The 15,961-nt window shown below is 47.9% G+C and overlaps 1 protein-coding gene across 11 annotated transcripts in view; it reads left to right on the forward strand.

Annotated features, from left to right (window-relative positions):
- Positions 1-13,511, forward strand: part of URGCP (upregulator of cell proliferation) — a 52,385-nt gene extending 38,874 nt beyond the window's left edge. For 9 of the 11 annotated variants that reach the window (XM_058445352.1, XM_058445348.1, XM_058445375.1 and 6 more), the window contains 3 exons: positions 5,053-5,103; positions 5,312-5,350; positions 7,756-13,510. In XM_058445352.1, coding sequence (XP_058301335.1) covers positions 5,053-5,103; positions 5,312-5,350; positions 7,756-10,349 — 2,684 coding nt within the window. In that variant the 3' untranslated portion in view covers positions 10,350-13,510. Of the gene's footprint in view, positions 1-5,052; positions 5,104-5,311; positions 5,351-7,755 lie in introns of all 11 variants that reach the window. The other 2 variants (XM_032758224.2, XM_032758225.2) reach the window with 1 other exon arrangement.
- Positions 13,512-15,961: the final 2,450 nt, after the last annotated feature.

A 15,961-nucleotide genomic window follows, 5' to 3' on the forward strand; every position in this document is an offset into this window, starting at 1 on the left:
TTCTGAGAATGAAAGGGATGTAATGTTGGGAAAACAGGTATAAATTGGGATCGTCCCAGAGCACACTGGGGCTTGTAGTCTTCCTAGTTATGGTCCATACAGGCTGGTTTTTCTTTCTCTGAGGATTTGGGGGTGGGGCTGTAATGCCACCCTTTGTAAATTCACCTTTAAGGTATGGTGGCCACACTCCAGATATCTTTAGTTCTCTTACTAACTCATTTTATTTTGTTTTATATTTTCTTTTCTTTTATTATTTTATTTGATATTTTATTTTTTGAGAGCAAGTTTTGCTTTTGTTGCCCAGGCTGGAATGCAGTGGCACGATCTCGGCTCACTGCAGCTTCCACCTCCTGGGTTCAAGTGATTCTCCTGCCTCAGCCTCCCAAGTAGCTGGGATTACAGGCATGCGCCACCATGCATGGCTAATTTTTTGTATTTTTAGTAGAGATGAGTTTCACCATGTTGGCCAGGCTGGTCTTGAACTCCCGACCTCAGGTGATCCACCTGCCTCAGCCTCCCAAAGTGCTGGGATTACAGGCGTGAGCCACTGTGCCCAGCCAGTAACTCATTTTAGATATATTTTTCATAAATTAGGTTCTTAAAATGAATGTGCTAAAAAAAAAAACTATGTTTTAACTGCCAAAAAAAAAAAATGTGTTCTATTGGATATTAATAGAGTTATGCAAAAACAAAAATCCACAAAAATATGCAAATAAGTTTTGGTTAATAAAGTTTTATTTTAGGCTGGATACAGTGGCTCACACCTGTAATCCCAGTACTTTGGGAGGCCAAGGCAAGGGGATCGCTTGAACCCAGGAGTTTGAGACCAACCTGCGCAACATAGTGAGACACCGTCTCTATGGAAAAAATCACTATTTTATTCATTCAAACAAATATTTTTTGAGTACTTACCATGTACTAACATTGTTGTAAGCATTGGGATATTGTAAACAATAGTAAATGAAAAGGCTCAAAGCCCTTCATGGAACTTAAATTCTGGAAGGTAGGCACCATGGGGATTATTGGCCAGTTGGTCGAAGCTTATAGCAGAATTGGGATCAAGCAGTAATTGCCCAAAGCCCTTTAGTTTCTCCACATCTAGAATTATGCTATTCAACACAGTAGCCACTAGGCACACTGTTTAAAATTAAACAGAATTAAAACTTTAGCTCGTAAGTACTCTAGCTGTATTTGCTCAGCAGCCTGCATGGTGAGTGGCTGCAGCTTGGACATTGCAGATGGAGAACTTCATCTTGGGAGGTTCCCTTGGAGAGCGTTGTTCTAGACAAATGGGAAAGAAAGCATGGGGATGGGGCGAGGAGAGGGAATGGCCTTATTGGATGCCTATTGTGAGCTAGGTTGTCTTAATTACTTTTAACAATGACCTCTAAGATATTTATCAATCCCTGTTACATTTGAGGAAGCCAAGGCACAGAGACACTCTGGTTCTTCCCCAAACTTTGATCTCTGTGTCTCTCTATACTGAATAAACCTCCAGTGGTTATTCTTTATAGTCCTTCTTCATGAGTTATGTGAGTTCCTCTTGAGCATATGCTTCATTTTAAAGACTTAAAGCAAGGTTTTAAGCCTATAGGATTAAAAACAAGTTGTATTAAAGTATACTATACAGGCCAGGTGCAGTGGCTCATGCCTGTTATCCCAGCACTTTGGGAGGCTGAGACAGGCAGATCACTTGAGGCCAGGAGTTTGAGACCACCCTGACCAACGTGATGAAACCCCGTCTCTACTAAAAATACAAAAATTAGCTGGGTGAGATGGTGGGCGCCTGTAGTCTTAGCTACTCGGGAGGCTGAGGCAGGAGAATCGCTTGAACCTGGGAGGTGGAGGTTGCTGTGAGCCGGGATCGTACCACTGTACTCCAGCCTGGGCGACAGAGCAAGACTGTCTTTAAAAAAAAAAAAAAAAAAATTGTATACTATACATTCAGAAAAATACTCCAATTAATAGCTTGAGAAATATTCACAAACATGAACTTACCTATGCAAGCCAGAAACCAGATCGAGAAGCTGAAGAAAACCCATGCCCCCAAAGGTCCCTTCCAGTTACTTCACTTCTCGTCTGTCATTATCTGGACTTCTAAAAGGATAGATTAGCTTTGCCTGGTTTATACTTTATGTAGTCACATGATATAATTTATTTATCTTAATTCTGAAGATTCTACTTCATAGCTCATTCTATTTTTGTCTCACTCTATCACTCAAGCCGGAGTACAGTGGTGGCCATCGTAGCTCACTGCAGCCTTGACCTCCTGGCCTCAAGGGATTCTCCTGCCTCAGCCTCCCAAGTAGCTAGGACTACAGGTGTGAGCCACTGCACCCAATTAATTTTTTAAAAAAATTTTTGTAGAGACGGGGGTCTTGCTATTGTGCCCAGGCTGGTCTCTAACTCCTGAACTCAAGCGATCCTCCTGCATTGTCCTCCCAAATTGCTGTGATTACAGATATGAGCCACCCCACCTGGCCTGAAAATGGTTTTAATGGCCTTACTTGGAGTTCTCCAACAATGGGCTCATAACAGTTCTTCCTGGGCTCACCATGGTGGTAGGGCCTGGCCTGTCCTCTGTCCCTGTGTTCCGTGTGAGCCCAGTACTCCCAGAGTCAGAGTTTATCTCATCCTTAGGTCACTTCCTGCCCAATGTGAAAGTGTAGTGGAGACGTTGGCTCATGGAGCCGAGCCCTCAGTGGCCCCCCATGTTTGCTGTTTTGTGTCTTTGCCTGGAGCCCTGCTGCTTCCTCTTCCACCTGCCCCACAATCTGCTGATGGCTACAGAACATCAGGCTCTCTCCCAACCCTAGTCAGTGGTTTCCTTAGTTTGGTAACCCTCAGTCTTTGGCTACTTTGTGCATCCTTGACCTCATCCACCTATGAAATCCACATCAGAGCTATTTCCCACCCTGAACCAAGCAAGGCCCTATTTTCTCTGGGTCTGGAGGTTACTCCTGACTCCGGCTTAAAACTACTCTCAGAACCACCCTAACCCTATCTCTGGCATCTTTAGACTTTCCCATTCTCTTCTCTAACCATTTTCTCTCCTCATAGGGCATTTTGAGTTCCTTGGAAAATTTGTTCTGATGGCTTTTCCTCACTTGAATAATGTAATCTTTGGACTGCTTGGCATTGTGGTTGATGTGTGTGGATCTTGTGCCTTCTCTGATCTTCTCATGCTTCCTGGGCCCCATTTTATTTTTCTCTTTTTCTCTTTCCTGCTTTTCACATGTCCATCTCCCAGAGATATCATCAAAGAAGACGGTTTGAAATGTTAGGTTTATCTACCTGATTACATGGAAATCATGAGAAAACATAAATCTGAAAATATCCGACTCTTGATTCATAAGCTCTTAAAAATATAAATTTTGGGGCTGGGCATGGTGGCTCACGCCTGTAATCCCAGCACTTTGTGAGGCCAAGGCAGGTGGATCACAAGGTCAGGAGATGGAGACCATCCTGGCTAACACAGTGAAACCCCGTCTCTACGAAAAATAAAAAAAAAATTAGCTGGGTGTGGTGGCGGGCGCCTGTAGTCCCAGATACTCGGGAGGCTGAGGCAGGAGAATGGCGTGAACCCGGGAGGCACAGCTTGCACTGAGCTGAGACCGCGCCACTGCACTCCAGCCTGGGCAACACAGCGAGACTCCGTCTCAAAAAAAAAAAAAATATATATATATATATATATAAAAAATTTTGGAACCTAGGTGTTACTTTTTCTTGGATCAAAGTCAAAATAGTCAAAACAGGCACTGAGAAGTCTTGCTCCCTCCTTCCTAAGCCTCCTGTTTGCTCCTTTATATTGTGTGCTTGCAAGCAAATCTAGAGTTTTAGGTCTTTGTTCATACATAAATATCTGACTAGCACTACATTAAACACATTTTGTAATTAAGATGTTAATGTTGATGGACATTTCATGATGTTTGGAGACTTTGGACAAATAACAGTTCACCTGTAAGTCACAACTCTTCCCCACTGTCTCTCCCCCCGCACCTCACCTCTGTGTATTTGTGCTCTGATGTACATTTTAATTTTAAGTGATTACAAAAATTCCTTATGCTGGAATAAAAATAACCTTGATAGGAGGTGCTGAATTTTTAAATAGTCAAGGAATTTCTGTCAACTTACATTTTAAATAGTTTCTAAAATCAAAGGTTAATCTATGTAAGTTTTATGGTTATTCATGTTTTATTTTCCCAAAGTTTAGAAAATTCTATAAAGATATATCCTAGAGCAAATCTGTGTCTTGTGTGTAGCTATTAGTACCTTGTGATGTATTTTTTGCTGGCAAAACATTACACTTACATAGGAAAAACTGAAATCAATAATAGCACTAAAACATCAGCCACCATATTGTCACTTGACATTTTTTGTTGTTGTTTGGTGTTTTTTTTCTTTTTGAGACAGGGTCTTGCTCTGATGCCCGAGCTGGAATGCAGTGGTGCAATCACAGCTCACTGCAGCCTTGATCTCCCAGGCTCAAGTAATCCTCCTGCCTCAGCTGGGACCACAGGCTCGTGGCATCATGCCCACCTAATTTTTGTTTGTTTGTTTTTGAGATAGCCTCACTCTGTCGCCCAGGCTGTAGTGCAGTGGCATGATCTCGGCTCACTGCAACCCCTGCCTCCTGGGTTCAAGCAATTCTTTTGTCTCAGCCTCCCAAGTAATTCCAAGCTGGAATTACAGGCATGCGCCACCACGCCCGGCTAATTTTTGTATTTTTAGTAGAGATGGTTTTTCGCATGTTAGGCAGGCTGGCTGGTCTCAAACTCCTGACCTCAAGTGATTTTCCTGCCTTGGGCTCCCAAAGTGCTGGGATTACAGGCATGGGCCACCATGCCTGGCCTAATTTTTTTAAAAAAGTCTTTGTAGACACAAGGTCTTGCTTTGTTGCCCAGGCTGGTCTCAAAACTCCTGGACTCAAGCACTCCTCCTGTTCAGCCTCCCAAAGTGCTGGGGTTACAGGCATGAGCACTTGAAATTTTTGACAGAAAGGTTCTAACTTGCTGATGAAACTAAATGTATTTGGTTTCTTTTTTCTTCTAGATTTGGAATGGAGAGAAATGGAAGGAGATGATTGCGAGTTCCGTTATGGAGGTAGAAACTACAGGATTTGGCAACAGATTGGATTGAGGAGGGGGGAGTGGGTAAAGTGACAGATAACCAGGATTTTATATTTAGTACAGTTGGGAGAAGTTGCCATCTTGGTGAGAAAGAAGGGTTCTAGGTTTAGCTTCAATTAATTTGTGTCAGCCAAGGGTGCATTATTTGATTGACACTTCATTTTCCATTGCTTTTTCCATAGATGGTACAAATGAAGCTCAGGACAATGATTTTCCAACAGGTAAGCATTTTCTCTGCCTTTTCTCTTTGTTCTATGAAAGGCGGTTATCATCTAGGCCAGAGGTTCCCACACCTGACTGTATCAAATCACCTGGGGAGGCAGAGCACTCAGGTTTAGGATGCCCTACTTCATTAACCCTTTATACATTGTTAACGATGTTGCCTAAAAACAAACAAACAAACAAACAAAAAACCCTGGGAAGCTTGCTAACCACATAGAGTAACCAGGACCCCCACCCACCCAACATACTCACTGCCTGTAATAAGTTAGCATGTTTGGAGGTGAAACCCAGAGATGTTTCATTTTTTAACAAGTTCCTGAAGTGATTCATTCTAATGTACAGCCCAGTTTGGAAATGATTTATCTGGTCCAACGCCTTCATTTGCAGATCAGGATCCTGGGCCCAGAGCTTCCAAACAACCTGCCAAGGGCCACACACTGGGCAGGAGTGTTTTCTTTGTCTTTTCCCCATTGCCTTTTACTACCATGCTACTTAAAAAATAAAAAGTTATTCCGTGTCTGGACAAGAAAAACAGTGTTACTAGTTTCATTCACGCAAAGCTAGGAAACCTGAGTAACACCTATTTTGCCACAGTGTGACTCTTCCCATGTAGTTCTTTTGTTTTTGTAACAAGTTCACAGGTCCCCTAATGTTCTGTGGGGCAGTCCTGTGGCCACAATGCCTGTGGAACTCTCTGAGCAGAGTGTCCAGCACTGTGAGTCCTGCTGGTCGTATGGGAAGTGGTCTTGAATCCATCACTTGACCTTCTTGGGAAACAGGCAGAGGGCTGGGTCACCCAGTGTTTCCTTTCATGGTTTATCTAAGCATCAAAGCAGCATCATACACGTTGCTTCCTCTCTCGAGAAAGGAACTGGAATAAAAGGCTGCAGGGCAGTGGAATTTGTATTTGTTTCATGCATTAACATTTAAAGTGACTCAGCGCGGTGCCTCACTCCCACCACGTTGGGAGGCTGAGGCAGGCAGATCACTTGAGCCAGAGAGTTCAAGACCAGCCTGAGCAATATGGCAAAATCCTGTCTCTACAAAACATACAAAAACTAGCCAAGTGTCTTGTGCACCTGTAGTCCCAGCTCCTCAGAAGCTGAGATGAGTGGATCACTTGAGCCTGGGAGGTCAAGGCTGCAATGAGCTGTGATCACACCATTGCCTTCCAGCCTGGGTGACAGAGTGAGACACTGTCTCAAACAATAACAACAACAACAACAAATTTTAAGACAACTAATTATACGCAGCGTGAACATTAGTAAGGTGCTGGGCCAAGACCTGGGATGGTGGATAGAATCTTCAGAGGTAGCAATACTGTTCCAAGCATCTAGCTTATAAGATTTTATATTGTATAAGGTGATATTTGAGTATCTGCACAAGTAAGTGCTCACTTACTAACAGTCTGCACTGAATATTTTAATACATTTAAAATTAAAAACTGCATTAAAGCCAGGCACCATGGCTCACACCTGTAATCCCAGCACTTTGAGAGGCCTAGGCAGGTGGATTGCTTGCGTTTGGGTTTGAGACCACCCTGGGCAACATGGCAAAAACCCATCTCTACAAAAAAATACAAGGATGAGCTGGGTGTGGTGGCACACACCAGTAGTTCCAGCTACTTGGGAGGCAGAGGTGGGAAGATCTCTTGAGTGCAGGAGGTTGAGGCTACAGTGAACTGAAATCATGCCACTGCACTACAGCCTGGGTAACAGAGTAAGACCCTGTCTAAAAAAAAAAAAGAAAGGGGAGAGGAAAAAAAAAAACCAAACCTCCATTATTGATTTCAGGTTTGCAAAATGGTTGTTTAGCTATAATTGCTGACTCTTTATGCTTAGTGATTTCTTTCTAGTTCCTTTAAAATATTCTCTTACTTGTAGAGAGAAAAAAACAAAAAAATTAACTAGAAAGCCAGAGAGCGATTCAGTGATTATGACTCCTGTAGGAACTTCCCGGTGACTCTGAGTAGCCCACAGAAGTGACACATTGGGGAGATGAGGCCTGCATTCAGCTTCTAGGAGTCATATGCTGCTTACTGTAGCCAATTAATTTTGATCTCAGTGTTAGATCTTACAGGTTTCTAGAAAGACCAGAAATCTGGCTTTTGTAAGAACTCTTCCAGTTGTTAAATGTAGCTTCTCTATTTCTGTCCTTTCTTTTGTTTAATGTTGCATATATCTGTGGTTAGGTTGGTACCTATTGTACCTTGATGTCAGGGTTCCAGTCTTGCCTTGATCTCAGGTCAGCCTTGAGCACACCCTGAGCCTCCTGTGCCTGCACTCTGCTCTCTGAAGGGGGTGATCACTCTCCCCATCCTGCTGGGCTCTCCCTCACCAGCTCTTCCCTGGCCCCTAGCTCAGAAACACAGGGTGAGCACTTATGTCTTCATTTCTTTCCACAGTGGAGAGAAGCAGGCTTCAAGAAATGCTGTCACTTTTGGGCCTAGAGATGTACCAGGTCCAGAAACTCAGCCTCCAGGACTCTCTGCAGATCAGTTTTGACAGTATGAAGAACTGGGCCCCTCAGGTTCCCAAAGACTTGCCCTGGAATTTCCTCAGGAAGCTGCAGGCCCTCAATGCTGATGCCAGGAATACCACCATGGTGCTGGACGTGCTCCCAGACGCCAGACCTGTGGAGAAGGAGAGCCAGATGGAAGAGGAGATCATCTACTGGGACCCAGCTGATGACCTTGCTGCCGACATTTATTCCTTTTCTGAGCTGCCCACTCCTGATACACCAGTGAACCCCTTAGACCTTCTCTGTGCCCTGCTGCTCTCCTCAGACAGTTTCCTGCAACAAGAAATAGTGTTGAAAATGGCCCTCTGCCAGTTTGCACTCCCGCTCGTGTTGCCTGACTCGGAGAACCACTACCATACATTTCTGCTGTGGGCCATGCGGGGCATTGTGAGGACATGGTGGTCCCAGCCCCCAAGGGGCGTGGGGAGCTTCCGGGAAGACAGCGTGGTCTTGTCCAGGGCGCCCGCCTTCGCCTTTGTGCGCATGGACGTCAGTAGCAACTCCAAGTCCCAGCTTCTCAACGCCGTCCTCAGCCCAGGCCACAGGCAGTGGGACTGCTTCTGGCATCGGGACCTCAACTTGGGCACCAATGCCCGGGAGATTTCAGATGGGTTGGTAGAAATTTCCTGGTTTTTTCCCAGCGGAAGGGAGGACTTGGACATTTTCCCAGAACCTGTGGCCTTTCTGAACCTGAGAGGTGACATCGGGTCTCACTGGCTGCAGTTTAAGCTCTTGACAGAAATCTCCTCCGCTGTGTTTATATTGACTGACAATATCAGTAAGAAGGAATACAAATTGCTGTACTCCATGAAGGAGTCAACCACAAAATACTACTTCATCCTGAGTCCCTACCGTGGGAAGCGCAACACAAACCTGAGATTTCTGAATAAGTTAATTCCTGTGCTGAAAATAGACCACTCGCATGTCCTGGTAAAGGTCAGCAGCACTGACAGCGACAGCTTCGTGAAGAGGATCCGGGCCATCGTTGGGAATGTGCTGCGGGCACCCTGCAGGCGGGTATCTGTGGAGGACATGGCGCACGCAGCCCGCAAGCTGGGCCTAAAGGTTGACGAGGACTGTGAGGAGTGTCAGAAAGCGAAAGACCGGATGGAGAGGATTACCAGGAAAATCAAAGACTCGGATGCCTACAGAAGGGACGAGCTGAGGCTGCAAGGGGACCCCTGGAGAAAGGCAGCCCAAGTGGAAAAGGAGTTCTGCCAGCTCCAGTGGGCCGTGGACCCCCCTGAGAAGCACAGGGCTGAGCTGAGGCGGCGGCTGCTAGAACTTCGAATGCAGCAGAATGGCCACGATCCCTCCTCGGGGGTGCAGGAGTTCATCTCTGGGATCAGCAGCCCCTCCTTGAGTGAGAAGCAGTACTTCCTGAGGTGGATGGAGTGGGGCCTGGCACGGGTGGCCCAGCCACGACTGAGACAGCCTCCAGAGACGCTTCTCACCCTGAGACCAAAGCACGGGGGTGCCACAGACTTGGGAGAGCCGCTCTGGCCTGAGCCCCTAGGGGTGGAACACTTCTTGCGGGAGATGGGACAGTTTTATGAGGCTGAGAGCTGTCTTGTGGAGGCAGGGAGGCTGCCGGCAGGCCAGAGGCGTTTTGCCCACTTCCCAGGCTTGGCCTCGGAGCTGCTGCTGACAGGGCTGCCTCTGGAGCTAATCGATGGGAGCACCCTGAGCATGCCCGTCCGCTGGGTCACGGGGCTCCTGAAGGAGCTGCACGTCCGACTGGAGAGACGGTCAAGGCTGGTGGTTCTGTCAACCCTCGGGGTGCCAGGCACGGGCAAGTCCACACTCCTCAACACCATGTTTGGGCTGCGGTTTGCCACAGGGAAGAGCTGCGGTCCTCGAGGGGCCTTCATGCAGCTCATCACAGTGGCTGAGGGCTTCAGCCAGGACCTGGGCTGTGACCACATCCTGGTGATAGACTCCGGGGGCTTGATAGGTGGGGCCTTGACGTCAGCTGGGGACAGGTTTGAACTGGAGGCTTCCTTGGCCACTCTGCTCATGGGACTGAGCAATGTCACCGTGATCAGCCTAGCAGAAACCAAGGACATTCCAGCAGCTATTCTGCATGCATTTCTGAGGTTAGAAAAAATGGGGCACATGCCCAACTACCAGTTTGTATACCAGAACCTTCATGATGTATCTGTTCCCGGCCCCAGGCCCAGAGACAAGAGACAGCTCCTAGATCCACCTGGTGACCTGAGCAGGGCTGCAGCCCAGATGGAGAAACAGGGCGACGGCTTCCGGGCACTGGCAGGCCTGGCCTTCTGCGACCCTGAGAAGCAGCACATCTGGCATATCCCTGGCCTGTGGCACGGAGCACCTCCCATGGCCGCAGTGAGCTTGGCCTACAGTGAAGCCATATTTGAATTGAAGAGATGCCTACTCGAAAACATCAGGAATGGCCTGTCGAACCAAAACAAAAACATCCAGCAGCTCATTGAGCTGGTGAGACGGCTGTGAGTGTGCAGAGAAACCCAGTTCAGGTGTAGGAGGCTGCTGTGGGCAGCCCTGTCTGATGGGGCATCTGTGTGGGGCTGTGCCCTGGTGCCTGAGAATGGCTGGTGCCCAATCGACATGAGAAGACAAGCAAAAGACAGAGGGTTTGGAGTCTCCTCAACAGTGTTAAGAGAGGAAGTGACCTCACAGACCAGCTCAGAGATGTTAGCAGGAATATCACAGCCCCCAGGGTAGGGAGACAAGCAGCAGTTTGTTCTGTCTCAGCTCCTGTCAAGAATCCTGCGGGGTGGGCCCTCTGTATAGCTGCTCTCTGTCACTGGCACCTGGAGTGGGAGCAGCATCCTCAGTCACTGCAGGCCCAGGCGGGCAGGTGGTCCCAGGACAGAGGTGGGGAAGTTGTCCTGAGGAAGCAGAAGTAGGCCTTGCTCCCGCCCAACCCAAGGGCCTCCAGTGGACCAGCATTTGAGATGTGAGTGCCCGTGGTGTGCAAGGCACTCCCATGGCACTGTATTTATTGACTGATCTGTGAAGGCTTCCCTGACCCCTGCCCAGGAAGAGTTCATTGGTCGCTCTGTTGTGCCCCACAGCACTTTGTTATACCTCTGCCACACACTTCACGCAGCGCGTTGTAACTCATGTGTTTACATGTCTGTCCCCCAGACTGTGAGCTCCTTGAGGGCAGGGACTGTACATTCTCCAGCTCTGTGTCCCCAGGGCCTGGCACATTGTAGACGCTTAATAAATGTCTGTTGAATGAATGAATGCACAAGTGATAGTAATGGGCAGGTTCTGCCTCTATGTGCCTTAATTCTCCTGTTTCTCAAAGAGGATAGCAGCATCTGTCTGAGGAGGGGGTACGGTACAGGCAGTATCTGGAATGGTAGATAGTTCAGAGATGCACCACTTTAAAAAGCCATCCTGTTCCCTGTCTTTAAGGCAGGAGCCATTCTTCAGGCTGTTACTGGGGATTAAAACTAAATACCTTCACAGTAACTCTGAGGTCTTTCCACTGTCACCCCATTTCACAGTTGAGGAAAAGGAAGTCTAGAGCAGGTAATCCCCTGCCCCAGAGCTCACACCTGGATGGGCAGAGCTGGAGCGGATGAAGGGTGGTGCTGTCACACCCAGCCCTGCATCTCTTCCTCTCATCCTCTCTAGACTCCCACGGCTTCTGGGCTCACCCCTGGGCAGCCATGTCAGTGCCAGCGCCTCCTCTGACATCTTCCCCAACCTCATCCACAGCCCATTTGCCACCATTCGAACCAGAGGCTTGGCCAAGGACTTCAGACTTCTGCCCTATCAGTTCTCCCGCTGGAGTCCTTGTCTGCGCTGGCCCTTCCCAGAGGCCAGTGTCGCCTCACTGGGCCTCAGAACCCCACCTGAGCCCTTTCACCAGCTCTAGGAAGCTCTACTTGATCCTCTGGGCCTTGCTTAGACCTTGGACCCTCTTTCTATTTGTGTTTCTTGACTTCAGAGAAACGAGGCCCTTCCCCAAGAGCTCCCATCATGTTTCTTGTCCTCCTTTCACTAGACACAGCAAGGGAGCCTTTAGCTCTCGGGAGCTCACCAGCCTTCTAGACTGGAATCCTTTCTTGAACAAAAGGCTTCCTGGTCCCTCTTCTGGAGATGCCTGGCAGCCTGCCTGCTGTGGGTTTCTGGATTCCCCAGATGCTCCACCTGCTGCTCCTGGGACATCCAAACTGTTGCCGCCTGTGTTCCAGGAGCCTGGTTCTCTGCAAACCTGGTCTCTTGGTAATAAGTTTAGGAAAACCTTTCCCTTTTTTCATTTTCCTGCTCTGTTGCCTGGGTTGGAGTGCAGTGGCACGATCTCACTGCAACCTCCACCTCCTGGGTTCCAGTGATTCTCAGCCTCCCAAGTAGCTGGGACTACAGGTGCCCACCATCACAAAAATACAAATAATTTTTGTATTTTTAGTACAGACAGGGTTTCACCACGTTGGCCAGGCTGGTCTCGAACTCCTGGCCTCAAGTGATCCACCTGCCTCAGCCTCCCAAAGTGCTGGGATTACAGGAGTGAGCCACCGCACCCGGCCTCCTCCCACCCTTTTTGAAGGGTTGATGTTTCAAGTCTGTGAACTGTGGATGGGCCTTGCCTTTAGCCCTCCAGTCAGTGCTGCTCTTAGGATTCCAATGAACACAACACCCAGGACTTCCCTTTCATATCTGGAGCTCAAAATGCTCACCTTCAGGTCCGAGAAGCCCCAGAACTTGTCATGGGGCTACTGGACAGTCATGTCCTTGGAGCCAAGCTTAGTAGAGAGAGAGCCACCCAGAAAGGTGGACAGGGCAGCAGGCTGCTCACCAGAGCATGGCCGTGTGCTCACAAGGGGTCCTGTTTGATGAAGGTGTCAAACCAAGCAAGTACCATCTTGGAGGAAATGTTCCTGAAGAGTGTTGGGACAAGGAACAAGCATGTCTTCACCTCTCTTGTGAGATGGGGTGTAGCTTGCTTCAGCACGTTGGATGTCCAGCCTGGTTTTGAACCTCAGCCTTACTTCCTACTAATTATATGACCCTTTAGCAAAGTTACTTGGCTTCTCCAAGCCTTAGTTCCCCCTACTACTAGCACCTGTGTAGGAATGGAAGGTGCTTACACAGTGCCTGCCCTGTGGCGGAAAAGCCAGTCTGTGCATGAGATAAGTGAGGCATCCATCTCTGTGCCTACACCATTCTGCACACCCATGAGGTTTGTGGAGAGGAAACTGCCTTCTGCATCAGCCTCAAACATTTTAACATGTCAGATCAGAATTCATCTTTTAATCAATCAATGGTACCTTAAGATAATTTTTTTACATACCTTAATGGTATGTAAAACAGCATCTTCTCATCAATATTATCTTAATTTACTGAAAAAGCACCTAGCAGAACTGGTGGTGGCGTGCAGTTTATACAATATAAACCTGACCTGGTAGCTACCCCAACTCCTCAGGTGTGGTGTATTAGCCCAGTAAAAGGGAAACTCCTCTTTCTGAGTCACTAATAAAATGATTTGGCCATAAACCTATCCTGATTTCTTCTAAGACTCCAACAAAATTTCACCAGAGTGCAGCTTTATGAGCACTGATGAGTCAGGGCTGCACAAGAGCCAAGATGACCTTGGTCCTGTCATTTTGTCAACCACACCCTCACCCCGCCACATACACACTTTGGAGGCCATGGCTTCTTCCATGCTGCTGTCTGCCTGGGGGCCCCTTCTGCCTGTCTCTGGCCCTGGCTGACTGGCGGGCACATCTCTCAGAACAGCCTCTGGTGCCAGTCGCACCTCCATTCGTGCCCACCCAAGGGTTCAGGGGCCTTTCTGTGCCTTTCTTGGTCCTTAGCACATTTTCATTGTCTCCTCATCTGAGCCCATTATATCTAGATCTAGCAGTTTCTGGAAGCCAGGGAGTGGCAGTCTCAGGGGCTGGAGCTCATAAGCCCATCCCTCGGTCTTCTCTTTCTTGAGTCCGCAACCCCTCTATCCCAAGCACCAGTTTGGCTTCTTCAAGTTCTGACTTTTAGCCCAGGGTTCTGGTGTGGCACTGGGCATTTCTAATTGCCCACAGCTCTGATAACAGGAGAGTGGATTCCTTGGGACCCCAAAGCTGACGTCAGTAATTATAGCTGGGGACCTCACCCACCAAACCCAGCCCTTGTGCCTCAATAGAAGAAGAATGGAGGTGGGGGGATGGAGCAGGAGCTCACAGGGAAAATGGCTGAGCTGTCTTGGCGATCTGGTTTGACACGCCTCTCTGCTTTACTCATAGGGTTTCAGTTGTTTGACCTATTTATCAGAATAGAGCTGAGAGCCTCTGGGATTTTTCCTGGTGAACGAGTTATTAGGAAAAAAAGAATCACAAGGAATAATGTAAAAAACATAGGTTTACAAAGTGTAAAGTGTCAGCAGTTCTGAGTTAGGATAAGTCAGCTGTAAAGAGAACCACCGTGAGTGGAGTGATATCGGCTCACCCTCCAGTCAACAGGAAGGGAGATGTCACCCCACCGCCCCCAGGCTGGATTCTGAAACTCTTCGGGCTCTGCAAGTACACGGGGGCTGACGGCTCCCTTTTACACAGCGTCTCTCCATGGCCCAGCCAGTGCTGTATCCCCTGAGCACTCTGGGTGAGCCCATGGTGGCTGTGCTGCACCCAACTGGACAGATCATCTCAAAGAAGTCCTGACCTCCCAGCAGACCCCTCCTCCCTTCTGCCATTGTGACCAAGAGTGGTAGGCGTGGACTATGGCTACGTTCCTTAGAGAGCTGCCATAATCTTCCAGGAGCATCCAACAGCACTTTCCCCGAAAGGGGGCTCTGCAAATACACATTTTGGGAGTCTCCCAAATAAACTGAGTGAGTTCAGGACACTTGTTCTCAGCCCCAACTGCAAATTGAAATCATCTAAGGGGCATTTTAAAAGTGTGAGTGCCTGCCCTCTCCCCACAGAGGTGGTGTGGAACCCAGGAGGCTCTGTCATGCAATTGCAAATCACTGCTTTGAGAGCATAGGAGCAACTTCTGGTTCTTGGTTATCACGTACAGAACAAAGGCTCATGTCAGAGAAGAAGCAGTTTTACATCCCTGTCTCTGCATTAGGCTCCAGGAAGGGTGCAGATGGGTCTTTCACATGCGGTCATATGCTCCTGGCCTTTCCATGTCCAGGCAGTCCTTGAGGGCCAGTCGGGAGCTGTCTGCAGCAAGCCACAGAAACCCAGGCCATTCCCTGATCCTAACATGGTCTGAACCCTCACCCCCAGGAAGTGATACTGAAAGAACACATGCTTTGGAGCAAAAAGGCCTGCTACCATTTACTACTTCTGTAACCTCAGGTGAGTCTTGTGAGCCTCCATCTTCTGCTCTGTGAAGCCTGGCAATACTGCCTCCTTTATGGAATTAATAGGAGAAGGAAAGTGCATCAAAACAACAACAAATGGAAGTTACAGAAAAATAAAACATCCCCAGTCAGATTTTTCTGCTGATTATTTAAAACAATATAATATTCATACTGATGTATAAAAGTCATTTTAAGTAATTTTAATCATGTAAAGACCGACATGACCCCTTTCCCCCAATCAATATAAACAAAGCTAATAAAGGATAGATAACAAGATATTTGAACCCCAGAAATGTCTGCCACTGAAATGGCCATTGTGATGCTTCGAAAGATCTAGATCGGTTTGGAATTCCAGAGAGAGACCTCAGGCATAAGGGAGAATGGCTTGAATAGAGGAAAGCATAAATTTGATCATTTGATTGCCTGCTGCCTTATGGGCAAAACTTGATTCCCAACCACAGCCTTCGTGATGCGGCCCCTGCCCACCTTGGGCCCCAATAGGTGTTGTGCCATTGCCACCTCTGCCTCTGATCAGCCCAAGGATCTTGTTTCCCTTTCTCCTTCCCCTTTCCTCTGATTAGGGTGGTGTTGCTATGAGTTCTCACAGAACCCTCAATAGCTGGCTCATCTCCCTAACGGGATATGTGGCTATCAGGGACTCGTTAAAAACAACAACAAAACCCACAACTGCACCCTCCCTCTGCCAGGCACATCACACTGTACTTTTCACAACCACCATTATTGTCCCCAGTTTACAGTTGAGAGAAACCGAGGCTCAGGAGGT

The sequence above is a fragment of the Hylobates moloch genome, unplaced genomic scaffold, assembly GCF_009828535.3.
Source record: "Hylobates moloch isolate HMO894 unplaced genomic scaffold, HMol_V3 SCAFFOLD_1, whole genome shotgun sequence".
NCBI classification, from domain to species: domain Eukaryota; kingdom Metazoa; phylum Chordata; class Mammalia; order Primates; family Hylobatidae; genus Hylobates; species Hylobates moloch.